The following is a 23,895-nucleotide window of genomic DNA, read 5'->3' as shown; positions in this document are numbered from 1 at the left end:
CACAAGGTATCCATCTTCTACAGCGAAAAAACAAGAAAAAGTGATTTGAACTGAAGGGAGGTGCCCAAACTTTTGCATGCGACTGTAACATTTCACATTAGACTCTAAAACGGCCTAAAACGGTAGTACGATGCAACCACCACCATGTTTAACACGTACAGTGTAAGGGTGTGTTCAATATTTACAGTATTTTAGGAAGTCCTTAAGGGATTAGGGGCACACTAAAACAAGGCCTTGTGGGTCACATTTGTTTACATCATCGTTCTTGATGTTCTTCAGCTTTCTCAGGACGTTTATCTTCATCAACAGCTCCATTCACTTCTCTAGACACACCTCAAACTTCGTCCTTATAGTATTTATCAGAGCTTAAATTTTTATTTTTTTAAAGAGGACACTCTTTACACTGTACACTGGAGACAGTGATGTCTTTATTAAAAATAAAATAACAAAAAAAAAAAATATATATATATATATATATATGTATTTAATAAAAAAATAATAATATAAATATATATATATATATATATATATATATATATATATATATATATATTTTTTTTTTTACATTTATTTATTTTATTTTTTTTAAAGAGGACTTTACACTGTACACTGGAGACAGTGTCCTCTTTAAAATATACATATATATGGTCATCCTACCATAATTTTTAAGACTATGTTTAGCGAACATTTAACCAGGTGTGTCCAAACTTTTGATACATTTGGTATCACAGAATTCTATTACTTAAAAAAAATCTGGCAGTTCTCTTTTAACCTTTAATCTTTAATCTTGTGGCGTTAAATGATGATTGGGCCAATAAAAATGCTCCACAATAAAAGTATATGGCGTCCAGCCATTAACCCCCCCAAGGCAGTGGATACTGTAATTCGAGTCTGGTGTTAATGCAGGTACGGAGTAACCTAACCTCTAAATTTGGAGCTGTGGATGAATTGCCTCTCGTGCTGATGCCTCCAGCTGGCTTCTCGGAGTGTGTTTGAGTAAAGCGCTGCTGCTGGATGCTGTTTCAGCAGCAGACGGGAGTGAGAGATGAGGGTGTAATGAGTCATAATGGAGAGAAAGAAGGCAGTCGGGCTTCGGCTTTTCTGTCGCTTCTGCATGAATTAGTCATGCAACTAGTCTGAGTTTCAGCGGAGGAGCTTGACTCAGTGTGAGTCTCTAGACCTGCCGAGATGAGGCCACAGGTCCTTTCAGCATGTCACGAACAGTAGTCAGGCCTGTGGAAACGATACATACAGCTGTTTACCAGGGAAACGGCACAGAATAAAGACCACACCAACTCGTATTTGGCCGAGTATTTGTCCATGTCCATACCGGGTGTCTCTCAGTGGCGTTTTGGAAATCAACACAGATAGCTTTCATTGTTAAGCTGCAGTCAGAGTCCGATCTAGGTTTGTCGTACTGAGTTTTGTTGGCTACAGTCGAGTTCAGACAGAAGCTACATACATCATTTTAGAAGCTACAGAGTTAGATCATTTTCACCTAAAGAATCGGTACAGTCCATTTTGTCGGATAGTCAGATTAAGAGTTGAGAGTTTTGTCAGATTCAGACAGACTTTTGTCGGAGTCAGACAGTTTTAACGGCTACAGTCAGATTCAGAAAAAATATTGTAGGTTACAGTCGGATTCAGAAAAAATATCGTAGGTTACAGTCGGATTCAGAAAAAATATCGTAGGTTACAGTCGGATTCAGAAAAAATATCGTAGGTTACAGTCGGATTCAGAAAAAATATCGTAGGTTACAGTCAGATTCAGAAAAAATATTGTAGGTTACAGTCAGATTCAGAAAAAATATCGTAGGTTACAGTCGGATTCAGACCGAATTTTTGATCAGCTACAGTCTGATTCAGACAGTTTTGTTGACTACAGGCGATATTGTCGGATAGTCACATTAAGAGTTTTGTTTGATTTCGACAGAGTTTTAACGGCTACAGTCAGATTTGGACAAAATATTGTAGGTTGCTGTTGGATTCAGATAGTTTTGTTGGCTACAGAAAAGCCATGTACATAATTTTGGTAGCTAGTTAGATAGTTAGACCATTTTTACCTACAGAATCAGACAGAATTTTGTTGGCTACAGTCGGATTTAGGCAGAATTTTGTCGGATAGTCAGATTAAGAGTTTTGTTTAATTCAGACTCTTGTCAGACAGTTTTAACGGCTACAATCGGATTCTGAAAATATTGTAGGTTGCATTCAGACAGAATTTGTCAGCTACAGTCGAGTTAGGACTGTTTTGTCGGCTGTAGTCGGACGCTGATCGGATTTTGTCGGACACAGTTGGATTCAGACCGTTTTGTTGACTACAGTCGAGTTCAGACAAAAGCTACGTACATAATTTTGGTAGCTAGTTAGATAGAGTTAGACCATTTTTACCTACAGAATCGGACAGAATTTTGTCGGATAGTGAGATTAAGAGTTTTGTTTGATTCAGACTCTTGTCAGACAGTTTTAACGGCTACAATCGGATTCTGAAAATATTGTAGGTTGCAATCGGATTCAGACAGAATTTGTCAGCTACAGTTGAGTTCAGACAGAAATTTGTCGGCTACATAATCTTGGTAGCTACAAATGGAGTTAAATTGATCATTTTTATCTACAGAATCAGACGAACAGCTGCAGTCAGATTCAGTTCAGACCTAATTTTGTCAGATACAGTCAGATTCAATTCTGTTAATTACAGAATTATCACTAACTCTCTCTCTCTATCTCTCTCGCTCTCTCTTTCTCACAGATGACCAGGCTGAGCAGCGCTCCTGTCTCATTTGTGGAGACCGCGCTACAGGACTGCACTATGGCATCATCTCCTGCGAGGGCTGCAAGGGCTTCTTCAAGCGCAGCATCTGCAACAAACGCGTGTACCGCTGCAGCCGCGACAAGAACTGCGAGATGTCCCGCAAGCAGCGCAACCGCTGCCAGTACTGCAGGCTGCTCAAGTGCCTACAGATGGGCATGAACAGAAAAGGTGAGCGACCGGCAGAGCTCTGCCGCGGAGCCGCCACCAACCAGATACACACCCCACATTCCCAATCTTCCCCCTCATCCCAAAAATGCTGCATACTTCATCCCACTTGATTGATTTGCTTATGTGGTTCCTGTCGTGGTTCGACTCGACGAGTCAGTTTCCATTGCATTAGCCTGGTATCTCCAGTGCAGAACTCCAGACGCCAGTCCATCATCATCATTGTTGTTGTTGTAAATTAACTACACGTGGGATGCTTTTTCTCTGGGTCTCTCTGGGTCAAAGGTGTTCAGAAAGGAGTCGACAGATTTGAGTAGATTTCCCAGAACCTTGAAACCTGTACTGAATAAAGTCCCACAGCCTGAGAGCAGGCTCTTCAGAATGGGCTGAAAATGCCAGTTGCCTTTTGGATTGAGCAAGCTCTTGTCGCCCCCTAGTGGACATACAGTGTAAACACAAGCATAACACTCTTAGTACTTGAGTGAAGCCCTCAAAATTTTCATTTCAAAGCTTTAAGCTTTCAGAAGACCTGGTTCACCAATACACACTTATCCATGTCCTGTTTCCTTTTTTTATTTATATATTTTTTTATTTTACATATTTTATTTGTATAAATGAAGGATGCTTTAATCAGTTAATTAAAAATTGTTCACATTTTACACTAGAATCTCTTAACCCTGGTCCTGGAGGCACGCTGTCCATCACATTTTGGTGGACTCCCTGCTTTAACACACCCCCTGCGATTCCTAAAGAGCTTGGTAATGAGCTGAGTACCTAAATTACGGGTGTGTAGGAAGCAGGGCGTGGATGACACAAGCACCGTGGTCTATCCAGCATTACATAGAGTTCTTGCTGTCTAGCCAACTAGTATTCTCACACTGTACTGAGGTCTGAGAAGGCTGGTAAAAGCCTCAAATTTCAGTTTCGACGATATATATGGCGATATTTTATCGTGATAAATTTTGTTATGGTGATAACAGTATGCTTTTCTAATCATACGGAAGAGACTGTTATTACTGCTTAATAAACACTGATCAGTTGCAGGCTTCATGACTAACAGATTTAGGGTTAGGGTTAGGTTTAGGGTTAGATTTAGGGTTAGATTTAGGGTCAGTGTTAGGGTTAGGTTTAGAGTTACGTTTAGGTTTAGGGTTAGATTTAGGGTCAGGTTTAGGGTTAGATTTAGAGTTAGGTTTAGGGTTAGATTTAGGGTCAGGTTTAGGGTTAGATTTAGGGTCAGGTTAAGAATTATGTTTAGGTTTAGGGTTAGATTTAGGGTCAGGTTTAGGGTTAGATTTAGGGTCAGGTTTAGGGTCAGGTTTAGGGTTAGATTTAGGGTTAGGTTTGAAGATGAAGAGCAGCAGATGTTAAGTATGAATCACTGTATTCAGTAGTAGTAGAGAATTTAATCTGTCGCTACTGATGTTTTTAGTCTGTGATCTTGTGTATCTTGATAAAATTACGTTAAAATAAGGCTTTAAATATCGTGATATAGTGTTTTTATCATATCGCCCAGCCCTAGTGTCTTGTTAGCTGCACTAGCCTCATCGCTCCCGAGCAAAAAAACTAAAGAATCAAACTTCCAGAAGGTATTCTTGGCTGGTTGATCTCGCGGGTTGGCTCTGGACCAAACCCAGCACAACCCTGACCAGGAGGAAGCAGATAAGAAGAATCGATGGGCTGGACCCCATACTCCTTTAACCATGAGCCTCAATTGATCGCCAAGCATCGTCTCATCTGCTTAATTAGAATTTAATTAAACCCCCTTTTATGTCAATTCCTTATTGAAACGAAGCAGGTTTGGAACAGAATGCCAGCAGACCCTCTGGCCCTCGGGGTCCCGGCCAATTCTTAATATCCTCAGTGCTTTGGAAAATGAAGAAGCTGTTTGTTTTGAAGGCTAATTTCTGCTTTATTTCTGTAGTGGCTGTAAATAAATGACGGGATGTTTTTGTGTGTTTCAGCAATCAGAGAGGATGGCATGCCAGGGGGGAGGAACAAAAGCATCGGACCTGTTCAGGTAAACACACACACACACACACACACACTCCAAACACACTCTTGGTTTCAGTCTTTTTTTATTCCTCCTATTTCTTCAATCCATATCTCCTTTTCAACACAAATCCACACAAATTACCTCCATTAAAAGTCCATTTAGCCCGGCTTTGTTGTAGCCGCACTGCGCCCTCCCTGCACCCTCCTTTCTCCGAGACTTTCCGCGGAGTTTCTCGACATGCTGCCGACCCCGCGCTTTCTCTGAACCGGGAAAGATTCCTGACGTCTTTGTGCGTATCTTCCACTTGCGAATCTCTTCATTAACATTAGTCTCATTGTTTCTCCGCGTTTCCTCCGCTCGGATAGGACGGAGCGAGCTGATTAGTCTGATTGCAGATAAAGACACTTTGAATCGTTTGCTCGCTCACAAAGCCGAGGGCGGTTTTTGAATTAGAACCTGCCGCCCTTGCCACCATCCAAAGACGCTAATTTCATTAGAGGAATGTCTTTTCCCCAAGGCCAGAGATGTGCTGAATACAGCGTTTCACCATTCTTCTCTTTCACTCTCCATTGACCTCATTATATCGCTGTGTTTGGATATCCCCCCCTTCCCTTTCTGCGCATATATGTGAGTGTGTGTGTGTGTGTGTGTGGATTGAGTGTTTAATACTCATATCAAGCAAGACGTCCCCTTTGTATTCCTTCAAATGCCTAATTATGAGGACCGTGGCCTCTGGTAGTGTGTGTACCATGGTAAGCTATTCTAAAAGCCTGTGTGTGTGGGTGGACGAATACCAACAGTTTGCAAGACGTGGGGGGGCTGGGGGGGCTGGAGGGAGTCTGTCTGTGCGCATATGTGTGTGTGTGTGTGTTATTATTATTATTATTATTGTATTCTTCTTATTTCCCCTCATGCACTACATTAGCCCCCATTAGTCTTCCCGAGTGTGGTCGTTAAGCTTTGGACTCCATTCAGTTTAATAGAAGACCGTCCAGAGCCATAAGCAATATGTTGATTGGAAAGTGGGGCGTCGTTATGAAGGCTAAGGTTAGCTTAGCTTTGTTTCCCTCCATAAAGCCTCCGATTAGCACCTGATCCCAGGCTCGCATGGCCCAGGCTGTTTGACCCGTGCCTAATTACCTCCTCATTGTCCCGCTCGCGGAAGCCTTAGGGCCGATTCACTCAGCGAAGCACGAACACCTGAACTATTATTGCCTCTCGCTTGAGCTAGCGTCGCGAGGAGCAGATTGAAGCGTACGAGGCAGGGGCCCTGGCACGGCCTTGGTTTCTAAATACTAATTTTCTCGCTCTTTGCATAATTGAACAATGGAATAGGTAGAGTATTCAAATCACAGCCATTTAACTTTGTGTTTGCCTCCATCGCTCACTCTCTTTTCTCTCTCACTGTAGATTTCCGACGAGGAGATCGAGCGGATAATGTCTGGACAGGAGTTTAAGGATGAGGCCAACATGCCGGAGCACACCTGGGGAAACAATGGCGACAGCGATCACAGTTCCCCTGGCAACGGCGTCTCCGATGGCAACCAGCCCTCTCCTGCATCAACGCTATCCTCCAAGTAAGCTGTCGCCAACGTCACTGAATCAAGAACTGTGTTGTTGTTTTTTATACACTCAAACAAGCACCCAGTCATGTATTATTACTATTATTATTATTATTATTATTACCACCCTTGAGACACACCGCCTGGTGCACTGTCCTCCCTATACTGCTGCTAATTATGATGCTGAAAATTGTGAAAATTCATTGCAAGTGCCTTAGTGAGCTGCCTGACAATCTAATATCATGCATAATATCGTGAAGATCCCTCTTATACTAAATGCTGCTGACTGCTTAAATATACAGTTACAGTGTTTGGCCTCTTAAAGCAGGCAGAAATGCTCCTAAAGCTCGGATATAAGGGCTATCATGACATTGGACAACTGAAAGACCAAAGAAAGACCAAAAGGCCAAGAGGCCAAAAGGTGTCACACCTGATGGCATCTCCACCACGTTGGTATAGAACCTATGGAGAGTCAGTGGTCTTTCATAGCTACTGCCATCTACAGCAGTGATTCCCAAGCCCTGGTCCTGGAGGACCTTCAGCCTTGCACGTTGTAGTGTTTACTCTGCTCCCATAACCCATCCCTGATGCAGCTAGAAGGAGGTTGAAGCACTTAAGTGTAGGATATCGTTGGGAACCGCTGATCTACAGGTCTGTAGTTGGTACACCTTCCACACTGATTGAACAGAAGTGGATATGAATCCACAGGAACACTTTATTTGAAGGCTACCTATGTGGAGATTTCATGACAGGACCATTGATTGGTTGATTGATTGATTGATTGATTGATTTGTAAAGAAATATGTATTATATTTTTTATGTATTTATTAATTTTATGAATTACGTTGACATAAGAGAGCTGAACTTAAAGTGAGGTGTTTTGTTGTTGTTTTTAAACATAAACATTTTTTATAATGTGTCATTCCTAAAATAATGGAATATAACATTGTTACAAAATGTCTTTTCCAAGTAATTGTGCATTATAACATTGTTATAAAGCGTCATTCACAAATAATGACGCTTTATAACCTTATGAAGTGTCATTACCAAAATAATAGAGCTTCATAATATTGTTATAAAGCATCTTTTCCAAGTAATTGTGCATTATAACATTGTTATAAAGCGTTATACACAAGTAACAGTGTGTTGTAACATTGGTAAAGCGTCATTCAAGTAATGGAGATTCATAATATTAGGACAGTCATTACCAAAGTAACTGAGCTTCATTACATTGTCGTAAAACATCAGATAAATGATGTTATGCTGACATAAGGGAGCTTAGCCTAAAGCAATATACGTTTTACATTCAGATAATTGTAATGAGCATCATTACCAAGTAATGCAGTGAAGCATAGTTGGCAACACTGTATTTAAAGGCTGCGTACATAGGAGTTTCATAACAGATGCACATGCATTGAAAAATATGTTTATAAAGAAATTCTCTGGTATACTTAAGCAGTTTATGCAATTAATCGAAAGATGTCATTCAATAAATGACGTTATGTTGACATAAGGGAGCTTAAATTAAAGCAACACATATTTTTACATTCATAACCTCCTTATGAAGCATCATTACCAAGCAATGGACCACAGCTTTCAAATATAGTGTTACCAGGTGATCGTACCGTCAAAACTGTCAAAAGGATCAGCTAATGAGTCACCATCTGCTGAGCTGTAATCCCTTGTATGTGGGGTCCAGCTCCTCACCACACCACTTATAGCCTCTTTATAACCTCTTTCCTTGTCTCTTTCTCTGCACCCCCTCCCCCTCCCTTCCCCTACAGTCGCTCAGTGGAGCTGAATGGCTACACAGCAGCTTTGAGGGAACAGTACATTGGCAGCGCCGTGGCCCAACACTACCAGTTCCTGCCACACCTGTTCGGCTACACGGCACAGCCTCGCAGCCTGTACCCTCAGAGCCATACCCTCATCAGCCAGCTGGTGGCAGCAGAGGAACTGGCCCCGCTGGGCACGCCCATGCTCATAGAGGACGGGTGAGTCTTTTCTTTTCTTATTTTACTGAGATAAAGTGTCAAATCAACACAGATTACTTGATTATTATATTTCCAATATTAATAATTAATCCCATGTATCTTCCTTTTATCTGCCCATTAGGTATCGGGTGACCCAGGTGGAGCTCTTTGCTCTGCTGTGTCGTCTGGCCGATGAGCTGCTCTTCAGGCAGATCTCCTGGATCAAGAAGCTGCCGTTCTTCTGCGAGCTCTCCATCGAAGACTACACGCGTCTCCTGAGCGCCACCTGGCAGGAGCTCATCCTGCTGGCCTGTCTGACCGTCTACAGCGCCCAGATCCTGGGCGACTTGGCCAACGTCACTGACAAATACACGCCGTCCGACGACGAGCTGCAGGGGTGAGTCTCTTGACAGTTAAAACCACAGTTTCTCAGTTTCTGGCCACTAGTACTAAAAGTAACAGGCTAGGCAAAACAGCAGCAGAAGACCATGTCGGGTTCCACTTCTGTCAGCCAAGGACAGAAAGCTGAGGCTGCAGTGGCTCAGCACAGGCTCACCAACACCAGACAGTTGAAACATGGGTAGCCTGGTCTGATGAATCTAGAGGGCCACTGGTGGTAGGGTCAGAATTTGGGGTCTATGAAGACTTTGAAGGTTTTGTGTTGTTTAACACTTGAGCTGCCTCCTTCTCATGCATTAATGAAGATATGGACCCTTCATAATAGATGTAAACGTACAGTATAGGAGTTTGTAAGTCCACCAGGAGTGTCCACCAAGCTTGATCTTGATAGCGCCAGTCTAAACGTAAGCGTAATTGGGCCGTTTTCAGTGATCTCTGCTTTAGTGGGTTTAAATCACTACATTTGGCTCATTCTCCACGGTTCAGGTAGCCGCAGGCATCTGTGACCAAGTGGGAAGAGGAGAAATGGGTCTGTGTGTGTGTGTGAGAGACAGAAGAAGAGAGTCAGAGTGTGTAGGAGGGAGTGGGATGAGGACAGACAGACACAGAGAAAGTAAAATAGTGCTGTTGTGTCTTTCTTCCCGTATATTTCTCTTTCTTCTCAGATACAAAACATGCCTGAATTGTGGCTCCGCTCATGTGCTTCTGTGTTAATGACCATCCCAACAAGTGGTCAGTCAGCCTTAATCGCCACCTTTTGAACATATGAGACTGTTAGGGGATAAAGATGAGGAGGAATTTGGACCACTTTGCTGGTTTTGGCTTCATGTACTCACTCTTACGTCAGTGTTTGTGGCTAGCACAGTGTGTGCCAAGGTGAAATACTAGCCACATCTGGAGCAGAAAGGAGTGTGTGTGAGGTGTGTAAATTAGTCTGGAATTACCAGACTCTTGTCCTGTTCCTCTTGACCTCCTCTGTGGATTTACTGGGGCACGTTCCAGGGTGTGTGGAGTGGAACATCACCTTTAAGGAGCGCCGTCCAGGTGCTCTTTTAAAAGGATGACCTGATAGCAGGGGGGAAAGTGGTGTATTTAAAGGAATAGTTTGGCAAGCAGTCAAATTTACACAGTTTTGCTTCTGCATGCTTCTTTAGGGTTGAACTGGAGCTCCGAGGTTAGTGTAGCTAACAAGTAATGAAGGCCAATACTCATTAAATACCAATTACCAACTACACGCATGCCTAAATAATCAAACACTGTCAGTTTATGCTACTCTGTGACATACTAGTGTCTACACAAATGATCAAATAGGCCTCATAGCTAGCATAGGATACCATAGCAACCACCATAAAGCCTGAATTTCGTTCTTAAGTTTGTTACTTTTTTGTAAATGCCGTTATTTATTTAAGACTTATGTGGACACTTGGATACTTTTGCCCTTTTTTAAAATTCTATATAGCACCAAAAAGGGTTCCACTATTGTCAAAGAGTCAAAGAACCCCATTTTTAGTAGGTAGAACCCTTTTCTGAAACCACATTAGCAACTCCGTCTGCTAGAAATGCTGTAAGTACTATGCAAGTACTGTATGTCTTGAATTGGGCTGGCAGCTTGCAATGCTAATTGGTGTACATAAGCTTGCATTGCTGCTCGCGTTACATTAGCCATTAGCTTATAGCTTATTAGCTTTTTTTAAATTCCAGTAAATATCACATGGGAATGAATTGGCATGTGCTAATTTGATTCTAATTCGACAGTGTAATATAAGCTTTCAGTGCTTCAGTAATGGTGCCTGTTCAGAACAGCCAATTTCCTTTAAATGATGAAGATCCACTGCTCACCCCTCGCTCACCCCTCGCTCACCCCTCTCTTGCTCCTCTCCCCGACTACATAAACGTATAAGCTTTGCGTTTCGGTTCATTCCCATTTGTCCATGTTTGCACTATCTAGCCAGCATTTACTTCACCTTGAGTTCATATCTCTTTGTATGTAGCCCAAAGAAACGCACCCCACAGTTTTTTCCTGCGGCTACCTTTTGAAAGGGTAGAGCTACTAAATTAGGGGGTGGTATAATTCTTATGAGGCCTCTTGTGAGGTAGAAGGCAGAGGCAGAAGTAAATTGTGTTATGAAAGCTCTGTTTCACCCCAAAAAAAGAAATGGACAGTTTCGTTTTGCAGGTTGTGGGTTGGTAAGCTCGGATATTCAAATAGATATGTACACAAGCGCTGCAAAAAATGAGTTTCCCCAGTTAATAATTATCCTCTCCAGCTTTATCAACAAAAGACAAGAAAACAGAGAACTCATCCAGCTGATAAAAGGCCTCCAAAATCTCATTTTGAACTAATAGGTGTAATTAGCGAATTAGCATGTCTTCTTCACTTTATCCAGAGCAGTGGACTGTCTGCAAATTCAGTGGCTGCTTTTGAGGGAAATTGTTAAATGATGCTGCGTGTGTGTGTGGGTGTGCAGGTTCAGCGAGGATGGCATGGAGGTGATGGAGAAGCTGATCTATCTGTTCCGCAAGTTCCACCAGTTGAAGGTCAGCAATGAGGAGTACGCCTGCATGAAGGCCATCAACTTCCTCAACCAAGGTAACCCAGCATATCCAGCCTGAGCTGAGCAGAACTGGTGGCTTTATTGCTTTATCCACTGCTCTGAGCAAGTGTTCCTCTGATCTGCGTTAGTATTGATATTGATAGGGTTGAGAGGGTGGTCCATCACTCTGAAAATGCTGATAGAATTGATCGGTTTTGGGAGACGTAACAGTGTTATACGGTAATAATAGCATAATAACAGTAGCGGTACTGTAATAAATGCGCTCTAAAAAGTTCAGTGCTGCTTTTACTACAGTTTTAATACAGTCGTCCGTGTCGGTCACACAGTGCGTCTTTAAAAATAGTTCTGCATTAAACAGAATTGAATTGTGCTGAAATTTGGATACACGTTGGGATGCATTGAATCAGATCTTAAAAAGAGAACTGCAGCCCACCGCCTTCTTATTAGTGCTATACTAATGTCCCTGCCCATGTTCTTCTTAGATGTCACCCAAGTCCATTCCTTTAATGCTTAGTGGCATTTTAGCGCAATAAACCGGTTGTTCTGTATCCATCAAGGCCGCTGAAGTACTAGAATCTCTCGCTCGGCTAAGAAAATTCAGAAAATGCGAGCGCTAATAAGAATCTGTCTGTCTACCCTGTGCTTAAAGCATTTATTCAAGACTCTTTTTTTCTTCTATTTATTTTATTTTTTATGGCCATGCTGTTACATTGGTGGATTTTTGCATAGTTAGTATGTGGGGTATGATTCATATGGTCTCTCTTTGTGGCCAGCAGCTGCCCTCACTTATACTCTCTCTCATCTAGATATCCGAGGTTTGACGAATGTATCCCAGTTGGAGCAGCTGAACAAGCGGTACTGGTACGTGTGTCAGGACTACACTGAGTACAAATACCCTCACCAGCCCAAACGCTTCCCCGAGATCATGATGTGTCTCCCAGAGATTCGCTGCATCGCAGGTGAGACTGAGGTTAATTCTTGGATGATAATAAAAGACTGAGCTCTTTGTTTGCTCTCCTGTCTCTCAGGTTAACACAATGTTTCCAGCGTTTTCAATAGCTTTTGGCACTCAAATCAACTCCCCGGCCCTCAAAACCCTGCAGTACAATACAAATATCCACGTCCTTTCAGCTGAACCTGAAGGGAGAAAAAAAATCACCATTGACTGAAAACAGCTGCATTTTTACACCGTAACAACGAACTGCTTTTTAACATTAGCACCATTGACTGGCAGCAAGCGAACAGTCAGTGTTTAAAGGTGATGGGAAGGAAAAATGGGCAAGCATAAGAAACTGAGCCACCTTGACAGGAACATGTTGTGATGGCTGGATCAGATCCTTTCCAAAACATCAGGCAGGTCTTGTTGGGTGTTCCTAGTATGCAGTGGTCAGTACCTATCGAAAGTGGCGACAGGGTCATGGGCACCATTGGTGGCTCATTGGTGTAATATATGGAGGTACCACCTCACAAGACTCAAAGGCCCTGCTGATAACGTGCTGGTGCCGAATACCACAGGACTCCTTCAGACGTCTTGGAGAGTTTATGCCTCAGATACTGGGCTCTGTTGTGGTGGCACAAGGTGGGACCTACTCGGTTTAACATTGGGTGAATGAATCAGCACCTTCTGTGTCATCACATCTTTGTTTTTTTTGTAGTACTATATTAAAGATGTACACAGTTTTTGTTCTTGTTGGATGCGCTGTATTTTTGTTTTTGATGAAATGGCAGTGATGTGTTGCGGTTTGTGTAAATTCTTGTGTAAAACATTAGTAATAGAAAACATGCAGGTTCAATGGGAGAAACGGTGGCTATTCCTGGACCCGAGGAGCAGAGCTAGCCATTTACAGAGGCCCTGCCCACTTTGATAATCGGATACTGTGATTTTGGCCCTGGTTGCTTCCTAGCTAATGTGTAGAATTCTGATGTTTCCAACACCACACAGCTTCACACTCTATACAAGCAGCTTCCTCAGCAGCTGCAGCCTCTCTTTCACACTGGGCTTGTAAGCCTCGTCGTCTGCTGTAATTCCTGCTTACTGTATTCCACTCAAACATGCATGGCTGAATGGCACTTCTCAGAAGTACGGCTTGTTCTCTTTAAAAAAACGTCCTCAGTCTGCCATTGTAAACAATGGTGTTCAAAAGTGTCCCATTTAAAAAAAAAAAACACCCAGCGGCGCGGTATAGCTGGGACCACAGAAGCCTGGTGCAGTGTTTTGTTTTGGCCGGCCCCTCGCAGAGCTAGGAAAAGTGAGTCACCTTGAATTTACAGTGATAGCTCAACAAATGGGGACCTCACAAAGAACAAATAAGTGTCTCAGTCAACCAAGGACAATCTTATCTATAGGCATATAAGTGCAGTTGATAAAGCCTAAAGACTTCAGGAAAGGTATGAAATCAATCCTCTATTCATGCTCAGAGGCAGCACGGTAGAATTGAACCATACAGTCCTGAAAGGGTTAGGAGATAGACACAGGTGATATTTTGGTGGGACTCTTCTTATTTGAGAGTTTCTTTCTTTTGAGGAACGCTTCCTGCACAGTCTATTCTTAAGTTCTAGGGAGTTATTTTGGTAACATTAGGGTGGTCTCTAGGACCACTACATGCCACTGAAATGCCCAGTAGGTTCTATATGTTAACTGGTTAAATGTGTGGGACAAACTCCACTGTTTAATTATGGTTAAAACTGTGGTAAATACCAAGACATTTGATTAATTGAGCTGTATTTATATAGCACATTACATTCATACAAATCAAAACCAGCATTAAAATAGGCTCCAAAACAAATACTAAAAATGCTAATTTACTTAATAGTAAGATAATAATAAAAGATACATCATAGAAGATTCAAATGAAAGGAAAAAGTAAAAAAAAAGTTACTGTTTAATAAAATAAATCTGAGGATCGTGAGTTTGCCCTCAGCAGCCTTCAGCCTTCAGATTCTGAGAGAGCACAATTGGCCATCCTCTCTCTGGGTGGCTCTCTCCGCTCACTACCATTGTGATGCTGGTCGGCCCAGGTGTCTGTAACTAAACAGACCTCCCAAAACTGCAATATCTAGAACAGGGTTCTCCAGATCCAGTCCTCGAGGGTCAGTGTCCAGCGGCAATGGCTTGGTGATTTCCCTACACCTGGCAATTTACAGGCAGTTTAGTCCAGGTGTGGCCCTGCAGGATTGCTTCCAGGACCATGTTCTAGAATTTCCCTAAGCCCCTCCCTCTTCCCAATCTTAGTACACTATTATGAATCATAATTGTTTTTAAATATATTGTATTGAAATTGAATTAATCTAATTAATATGTAGCAGCGATTTAACTCTTCTGCTTTCCCCTCATGTTACAGGGAAGTTGGTCAACGTCCCGTTGGAGCAGCTCCCCCTGCTGTTCAAGGCAGTCCTGCACTCCTGTAAGACCAGCCTGAATAACTACAGGACAGGATCCTCCCCCTGCGTGACCAAGGGCACCGCCCCTGCCAACTAACCCCGCCCCCCCTCTGGCCTAAGAAACAACCCTCCTCACCTTCAATTGCACGGGGGGCGGGGGGCGGGAGGTGTTGCTGTTGGGGGCGGGACTTCTGGTACCCCCGCCCCCTCGTTGAATGTGACTAGCAGCTATTTTATACTTCTTCTTTTTTATTCTTTTTTTTTTTCTTTTTTTTTCTCTCTATTTATTACCAGACAGAGCTGAATGTATACTGATCCACACTGTGCACGTTCTTCTGTTCGTACGGGGGAAATGCACAAAATCCGCGGCGGAGTTTTCCGCACGCCAGTCCGACTGCAGGATGTGTTGGTGTTGCCACTGTTAGGATTAGAGTTACAGATGGGTTTTATTTTGATGGGCTTTTTTTGTGATAGGGACGTAGATATGTGGGATGAAATGTGATGACTACCTCTGTGAGACCCCCCCTCTCTCTTTCTCCAGCTGACATAGGTGGGCTGATTTGTGTGTGCTGCACATAACACACACTTGTACTGTAAAGCCCTGAGGAGAGGAATGGTCAGTAGCCATCAGGACTACTGTACCATCATCAGTGTGACGGGGGGGGGGTAAATGCATCCCACAATCATAGGCTGGGGATTGAAGACTTTACTTGAGCTGCGTACAGTTTATCTGTTAGCTTGTTTCTTTTGTTGTTTTTGTTGTTTTTCTTTGTTTTATTTTGTTTTTGTTGTTTTTCTTTGTTTTTTTTTTGTTTTTTTGGGGTTTTTTATATCACTGTGTTATTGTAAAGGTGGTGAGGAGTGAGTGAACTGTTCAGCGGGAGGGGTCTAGAACAAATACAGTGTGTACTGCTAGGGGGAAGGAGAGAAAGAACAGCAGCTTCTGTCACTTGACCAGTGGTACTGAACCTGAGCATAAAAAGCATTCCCACAGCTGCTCATTCTGCAGAGCTCCAGAACAGCTTCATATGCCTAGATCTAGAACAAGTTATGATACTACCTTTTTCAGCAAATTGAAGAGTCCTGGAGCTCCCCTTCTTTAGGAAGAGTCCTGGAGCTCCCCTTCTTTAGGAAGAGTCCTGGAGCTCCCCTTCTTTAGGAAGAGTCCTGGAGCTCCCCTTCTTTAGGAAGAGTCCTGGAGCTCCCCTTCTTTAGGAAGAGTCCTGGAGCTCCCCTTCTTTAGGAAGAGTCCTGGAGCTCCCTTCTCTTCTAAAGGCGGCTCTTCTTTAGGAAGAGTCCTGGAGCGGCTCTTCTTTTGGAAGAGTCCTGGAGCGGCTCTTCTTTAGGAAGAGTCCTGGAGCGGCTCTTCTTTAGGAAGAGTCCTGGAGCGGCTCTTCTTTAGGAAGAGTCCTGGAGCGGCTCTTCTTTAGGAAGAGTCCTGGAGCGGCTCTTCTCTAGGAAGAGTCCTGGAGCGGCTCTTCTCTTTAGGAAGAGTCCTGGAGCGGCTCTTCTCTTTAGGAAGAGTCCTGGAGCGGCTCTTCTCTTTAGGAAGAGTCCTGGAGCGGCTCTTCTTTAGGAAGAGTCCTGGAGCGGCTCTTCTTTAGGAAGAGTCCTGGAGCGGCTCTTCTCTTTAGGAAGAGTCCTGGAGCGGCTCTTCTCTTTAGGAAGAGCCCTGGAGCGGCTCTTCTCTTTAGGAAGAGCCCTGGAGCGGCTCTTCTCTTTAGGAAGAGCCCTGGAGCGGCTCCCCTCTTTAGGAAGAGCCCTGGAGCAGCTCTTCTTTAGGAAGAGTCCTGGAGCGGCTCTTACATGGGGAGAGTACTGGGATGGCTCTTACATGGGGAGAGTACTGGGATGGCTCTTCTTCAGGAAGAGTCTGAGAATAGTTTGCGCGGCATTCTAATACAGCTATTTGTGAGGTGTTCATGAACAGTTTTAGAGCTGCTCATTATCCAGCCTTCTTGAACAGCTGTTCTTAATCAACTTGTGCAGCACTCTAGAACAACTTATTTTGAAGAGTTCTAGAGCTGTGCAATGTGCAGCCTATTATGTGGTGCTCTAGAACAACTCAGGTTGACGTTCTTCAACAGCTGGATAGGCAGTGTTCCACAATAGCTCTTTGTGCAGCGCTCTAGCTCAGTGCGTTCTGCAGCGATCTAGAACAGCCGTGGCTGTTAGTCATGCAAACAAGCCAAACGGACATGCCATAATTGAATGTACAGAAACGTGCTGAAGGGTAAAGTAGGATGTGGCGAAGTTCAGCAGTCGCACTGGACTCGTGGTGAAGTGTTGTGGCCCCTCCCCTGCCGTAAGTTCCTCACCTCCAACTGGACAGATCTTTTTAAAACAGGGTAAATCCACCGATTTCTAGACTTCTCTCAACATAGATTGAGCTCAGGTTTCACAACAATGACGCTAGTTTCTTAGTTTGTAGGTTCTGGACATCGTAGGTCCTTTTATTTTTTTTAGATCGTGATTTTTTTGTTTGTTTGTTTGTTTGGTTTCTTTTCTTTTTTGTATTATTATTATTATTATTTGGGAAAGAGGGGGAGTGTTGTTTTTGAAGGGTGTTTATGAAGTTTAATTATCAAATGGGAAAAAAAAAAAAAAAAAAAAAGAATAACCACTGACCTGATAGGGAAGAAAGTAACGTGGCCGTGACACGTTCAGTTGGCCTATAAAAGGGGGGCGAAGGCGGCGGCTGCCCCGGGCCGGCCTTGGGAATGCGTGAGGTATTTTGTTGCTGTTGCCGAGGCACCGCCGGACGCGCTCCCTCTCAACTCTCAGTTCAAACATTCCAAAAAATCATTAGATTATGCGTCGAGTGATGTTTACATATTTTTGCACCAGACAATGACAAGCGGCGGGCCATGCCGAAGATGTGTGATCGGCTTGGTAATGCCCCCCACTCCCCATCCCCCACCCCAAGGCCTCTCGAGTGCAGCTAAAATCAGAGCGGGAACACTTGGTGGCGTGGAAGGCTTCGCAGAACGAAGCCCGGTCGTAAGCGCAGGTTAGAGGAGTGGATTGGCCAAAAAAACTAATGTAGAGGTTTCTCCTTTGCTGGAATCGGTAGTAACGTTTGCCAGTAGAGCATGGCTGGTGTCTGAAGGTTGCTTCAGTGGAGCTGCAAGGCTGATGTGGCTAACAGTAATGGAAAGTGCTTGCTCAAGTCAGTCACCACACACTTGCTACAAACATAAAAACTGGACAAAGATACGGATAAGACGTTTGAATATGCTGCTACTGTTTTTATTCTATTGCTAATTAGCCAAGTTAGCCTTGAAGCTCCTCTGCAAGACTAGATACAGCAAGAAGCGAATGGGCGCCCTGCACTTGCCCTGTCTTGGCTGATGAGCTTCCGAGTTTGGAGTAAAGGGAATGTTGCGCAGATTGTTCCTCAGGAAAAACAATGTGTTTGTGCTTATTAGAGTCTGTTGATTGTACCAAGACCGAATGTTACCACGGTATCCATCCACCACTTCATGTGTCCTTAAGTGTGTTTAGAAGCTGCCTGGTGTGCAGCTTCATTCAACCCTTTTTCATCCAGCGTTTTGCCCCCTCTTGTTGTTTTTGTTGTACCTTATTCCATGTTTACTCTCATAGCTATTGTTAATGTTCTTCTACGTTTTCGGATTTCATTGTGGAGTGAAGGCCTCTCGGAGCTCTTCACCGGAGGTCGCTCTGAACCTATTGTTGTATTTCGGGGTTTTTTTTTAACGAGGCGTCGTTCACGAGGCAAACTGTGAACCCATTCTGAATTCTAAAGGCCCAGTTGTCGCTCTTGTTAGATCATGGCTCTCGCTTGCAGATCGCTACTGCGTTCGTGGCAAGGGAGCACAAAACCAAGATGTTTGTGACCAGAGGCTCTTTTTTTTAATCACGGGCATTTATCTCCGAGATGTTTTGCATATCACTGCAGTTCCACTGTATTTTTTATGAATTTTTACTTTTTTTTGGCCTATTTATGCACTCCGACGTTTCCGTTCCCATTTTAAGCGCATGCTCCTCCAAGCGCTCCGTAGGTCAAACCAGAGGGCTAATGCGTGGATACGTCCGGGCAGGCCGCAGCGGAGGTTCAACGGGACGCTCTCTGTGAAATTCTCTGAAGCTCAGGGATTTTTTATTATTATTATTCTTTTTTTTGCATCTTTTTTCGTATTATTATTATTCAGAGACGCTTCACAAAGACCCCAATCATGCTCCGCCGCGACCTTTCCCAACCCCACCGTCTTTGCCGATTAATGGCGGTGCTCTCGTACGCCACGGCAGGTGAATGAAAAGGTGGATGAGGGCGTCCCCGTCGGATAGGAGGCTTTGAAACCCCACACAAACGCATTGTCTCTGCTCTTCCTTTGGCAGTAGCCACTTCTTTGACAGCCTTCACCTTCAGCTTAAACACTTCTGAATGATATGTGTGATTCACATCTGCTTCACTGGGCTTGAAGCTGTGCTATCTGACCTCTACACTCTCTCTGCTTTGAGGTTCTTGGATGCAGACACACAAGCGCCACTCACTCAATCAATCACTCACACATGTACGCAAAGCAAAAGTTTGGGCACCCCTGGTCAGAACACCTGGTACTGTAAATAGTTAATAGCGAGTAAAAGATTTATGAAAGTCATAAAGAAAGACAGGCATTGGCGCGTCACATCGGAGGCGGTGGCTGGCTTTGCGTGTATTGGAAGGGTCGTTATCCTCTTTCTGAAGCATTGCTAGTGCTAAGGGGCGCTACAAACAAGGGTTAATTGGCAGAACCAAATTAATTAATTAAAAACCAACAATAATAATAACCTAATAATAATAAATGGCCTTAAAAAAGGCCTTAAGCCTGATCCATCCGCCACCATGCTTAACAGTTGGAAAAACTTTGGATGCAGTTCTTCTGCTGACTCTTCTATTTGAGTTAAGTTAGTGCAGGTGTCTCTGCACAGTAGAACAGTGCACCACCACTGCTAAATCTTCCTGAAGCTCTTTTGCAGTCAGACAGGGGGGTTTGATTTGCCTCTCTGAAAGTTTTCCTGGTCTTCCAGACCTTAACTTGACCTAATTACATTAAGAACTGAGGAAACGGCTTCCTGAAAACACCTGCTTTGTGGGCTTTGTGAGTGTTGGGCAGCTGCTTAGAGGAGCCCATGGCTGCTGATTGTTGGGACAAAGTTTGAGAAGTCTGAATTTTTAGAAAGCTTTGGAATTTGCATCTCCTGTTTTTTTTTTTTTATTATTTTTTTTATTCTAATGATGATTATGAAAAAGCCACAGTCCGAGCAGGCTAATCAAGGACTGAGAGCTTGGTCAAAGTTATATATCGGAGAGCTCAGATTTTGCCTCATCCTTCACATTATGACAATTATTTGGAGATCAGATCATCTTTTCAGCTCGCTGAGCTGTGCTGCAGTAACAGTACAGGGCTTTTTATTTCTGACCAGAGCTGCCCAGTCTTTTGCAGGACACTGTGTATGTACAAACTGAGGAGTCTCGTCCAACTGCTTTTTTTGTTTCTCATTAGTTTTTGTTGTTTTTGTTTTTTTTGTGATTTCTACATTGAAACTACCTCTTTTTTGTGTGTCACCCTGTTGCGTGCTTTCATTAAGGAAAAGTATTCCTCTTTATTTATTGGTTTCATGGCACCGGTCGCCCTCTTTCTGTCATGCAGTGGCTTCAGTCAGGGGCTCCTATGGTGCATCAGTGTGTATGAGCTACCACTAATCACCTGAACGCCGAAAGTTTCCATCCACTGTCGAGTCTCAGTTAACAGCATCCGCCGCTGCACGCAGTGCCTGCATTTTATGGCTCCGTCCCGTCCTGTACCGCTCCGTTCAGCGAGGAAGATTGTATTATTCTCAGTGCAATTCCCACATCTTTCTCTGGGTGAGCAGTATTATGTTTGTTGTTGTAAACACTGTTGTTTTGTTGTGAATTATTTTCATTAAGAATGTAATTCTTGTCATGACTGACGCTGGCTTGGCGGCCGCTGTTTACAGACGTTTTGTTTTGCTTTGTCGTTGTTTACCATTTACCCATGAATCATTGTAACGCTGTGACACTTTTCTGCCAATCAGTTTTCTTTCGCTTGATTGTTACGGGTATGAACTGATTGGTCCATTCTAAGACTATCAAAAAAAGTGCTGTCAGTTTTACACAAAGACTTAATAGCTTGGAGTTTTTCTCTTCTTCAATTCTTTTGACTTGAGAAAACCTCTATTAGACACGATGGTGAATGTCGAATGTCGGGGCTTTAAACCAAACCAAATGGAGCCAGATGAGGAGGTTCATTAACATAGCCGGTATCTCAGGGAACGGACGCACTCCAAAAAAAAAAAAAAAAAACAGTACTGCAAGTCCAACATCTGCTGTTAAAAAAAAGTCTGAGCATCAGTTACAGTCTGATCGTATTCAGATCATTTTCTTTTTTGGAGGAGTGCAGTCCGAAGTGCTTTTCCAAAGCTATGTTTCTGGCCTCTCCCTCATCGGCTCTTCTTACTTTAACTACCTGTGGAAAAATAATGTGACCATACGTGTTATGAAAGCATGTTTAGAATGTTTTAGACTTGAAACCAAATAAATGTGAATCTTATGCAACTGTGAAACGCGTGACTTGTCAGTTATGTCGTGTCATTTTGTTTGCCAAAATTATGCATTGATACTAAAGTGATCCTTCAACAGCAGTGAGTTTTGAAATGTTTGAATACTCTGCCCATCTCGACCAATGAGAGAACATATTTTCATTTTTTGCAAATTCCTGTAATTTATACAATGTACTAAATTCTTAATTGACTTTTAATTGCATTTAATTTTAGTAACAAAAAAAACTGAATAATACTCTAAAATACATTTTTCAAAACTTTAAAACTTAGATTTAAAGTCTTTTATCTGTGCATCCTTGAATTTTTGACAGAATTCCTAGCTGCTCTTTAAACAGCTTTAAAATGTAAAGATGAATAGACCAACAGAAATGTCTCAAAACTGCTTGAAAAAAAAGTTTAAATGAATGAAAAATTTTGAAAATGTTCTTTTCTCTGTACATTTAAGAAATTAGCCTTCTCCTCCAGGCATGTTGAGCTGAAAGACCACATTTGTGGCTTAATATTAAAACAGACTAGTTTTAGTTTTATTGAAATTGTGGGTGGATCTCTTCTTATTAGAGCTGTCTGTTTAATACAATACAGAACACAGTTTTTATCGGTGGTGTTTATTAATACTGATAAATGTATAAACACCTAACCAGTCAGTGGAAATTGGCGACGACTGAAGTGTGGAGAAAAAGTTGAAATAGAAAAATGTCTAGAATTATTGGTCACACACACTGACATACAGTACAACTTCTTGTGAAATGCCAAAATGACAAAAAATAGAAAAGTAAAAAATAGAAATATGTAGAGATAAAAAATATGTAGAAATTTTATTTATATAATATATTCGAATTTAAATATATATATATATATATATGTATGAGAGAGAGAGATACATAAATAATATATAAATATTATTTATTTTATATATTATTTATTTTATATATACAGTGTGGCGTCTTGGAGATAATATATAAATATTATTTATTTTATATAAATTACAAATATTGTAAACTAAATTAAAGTCAAATCTATCTGTGATTATATATATATATATATATATATATATATATATATATATATATATATAATGTAAAATCTATCTGTGAAATGTATAGAAATAGACCCTGGCAAACAAAAGTGTACAGTTTTACACGTTTGCTCAAATCATATGCTTTATTATTTTTTTAGCCAAATAAAAATTCACTGACTATTATATAAACAGAAATCTAGAAATATACATTTGTTTTACTACTGTATTAATGGCTACGTCAGTTTATTTCTGATTCACACCAAAATAACTGAATTCACTGGAATAATGCATCGAATAATTTCTTAAAGAATCAGAATCAAATCATTGTGAGCTCCGAGATTCAAACCAAGTAACTCCTTTATCCTGTAAGCAGTAACCTGTTGGAGGTGCAGTGGTGTCCGTGTTGACCTCCCTGTCGACTAAACTGATCTCGTTACGCTGCTCTCAGACTGACCCAGCCCCAGGTTGAGAAACCTAGTCAGCAAAGCTTTAATAGATACGACCTTGACCCCAATTCGATAGCCAGCGGTGTTGTAATGACCATTCCCATGTAAACAAACAGACCTCCCGATGACACCGCTAGGAGGGGCTTTGCATCAATCCACCTGACGCCTCCTCTTCAGCCATCATGGCAGCCTGGGACCCCAAATAATATTTATTCAGAGATAGCTTTTCTTGGCTGCACTCCCGCGTGCCCACCAGAGTAAACAGTGCTCTGACAGAGAGAGACGAGTCACTTTGGGCCTTCCTGAGTCAGCCGTTTCAGAGTGACCACATGGGCAAGGTTGACCCAGTGAGGGTCAGGAAGAAGTATCGACCAGTCGGCGGTGTGTGCATGGTGGCTTCTGTTGAGGCTCGTTCACCCAAGGTCAGTCTGTCCTCCACAGTGCCTTCACACACACCTACAGATCTACCAGAAGCCCACCACAACTACAAGAACATACACTATATGTCCAAATGTTTGTGGACACTTCTTCTAATGAATTCATAGCATTTAGCTGCTGACACAGATGTGCAAATGCACACACTCACACAGCTTGTTTAGTCCCTGTTGAGAAGTATTGCCAATAGAATAGGACTCTCTGGAGCAGATAAATAACCATGAACTTATTGGCACCATGCTGCCTAATGCCAGGCGTGGGATAGAAGGGGGGTGGGGGGGTATATTGAGGAGGCTGTGGAGCAGTGGAAGAACTGTGCTCTCTGGAATGATAGTTGGTGCTCCATCCAGTACGCTCTTGTCGCTGAATGCAATCAAATCCTCATAGCAATGCTCTAGAAATCTAATAGGAAGTCTTCCCTGGACGGTAGAAACTGTCACTCCAACAAAAGCAGGATCAGCTCTTTTCTTTTTAATACCTTTGATTACGAAAGAGACCATGAATGAGCAGGTGTCCCAATACGTTTTGTCCTGCAGATGTTCTTTACAGGTTCTAGCTGGAATGCTGG

At 42.5% G+C, this 23,895-nt stretch overlaps 1 protein-coding gene across 1 annotated transcript in view; it reads left to right on the top strand.

Annotated features, from left to right (window-relative positions):
* The window catches only part of nr6a1a (nuclear receptor subfamily 6, group A, member 1a), a 109,216-nt gene extending 94,276 nt beyond the window's left edge, over positions 1 to 14,940 (top strand). The window contains exons 3-10 of the mRNA XM_072682627.1: positions 2,699 to 2,980; positions 4,942 to 4,997; positions 6,384 to 6,550; positions 8,320 to 8,529; positions 8,651 to 8,905; positions 11,376 to 11,497; positions 12,269 to 12,421; positions 14,804 to 14,940. Of these exons, the coding sequence (XP_072538728.1) occupies positions 2,699 to 2,980; positions 4,942 to 4,997; positions 6,384 to 6,550; positions 8,320 to 8,529; positions 8,651 to 8,905; positions 11,376 to 11,497; positions 12,269 to 12,421; positions 14,804 to 14,940 (1,382 nt within the window). The remainder of the gene's footprint in view (positions 1 to 2,698; positions 2,981 to 4,941; positions 4,998 to 6,383; positions 6,551 to 8,319; positions 8,530 to 8,650; positions 8,906 to 11,375; positions 11,498 to 12,268; positions 12,422 to 14,803) is intronic.
* Positions 14,941 to 23,895: the final 8,955 nt, after the last annotated feature.

The sequence above is a fragment of the Salminus brasiliensis genome, chromosome 6 (assembly GCF_030463535.1).
Source record: "Salminus brasiliensis chromosome 6, fSalBra1.hap2, whole genome shotgun sequence".
Classification (NCBI taxonomy): domain Eukaryota; kingdom Metazoa; phylum Chordata; class Actinopteri; order Characiformes; family Bryconidae; genus Salminus; species Salminus brasiliensis.
This window is presented reverse-complemented; position numbering and strand designations above follow the sequence as displayed.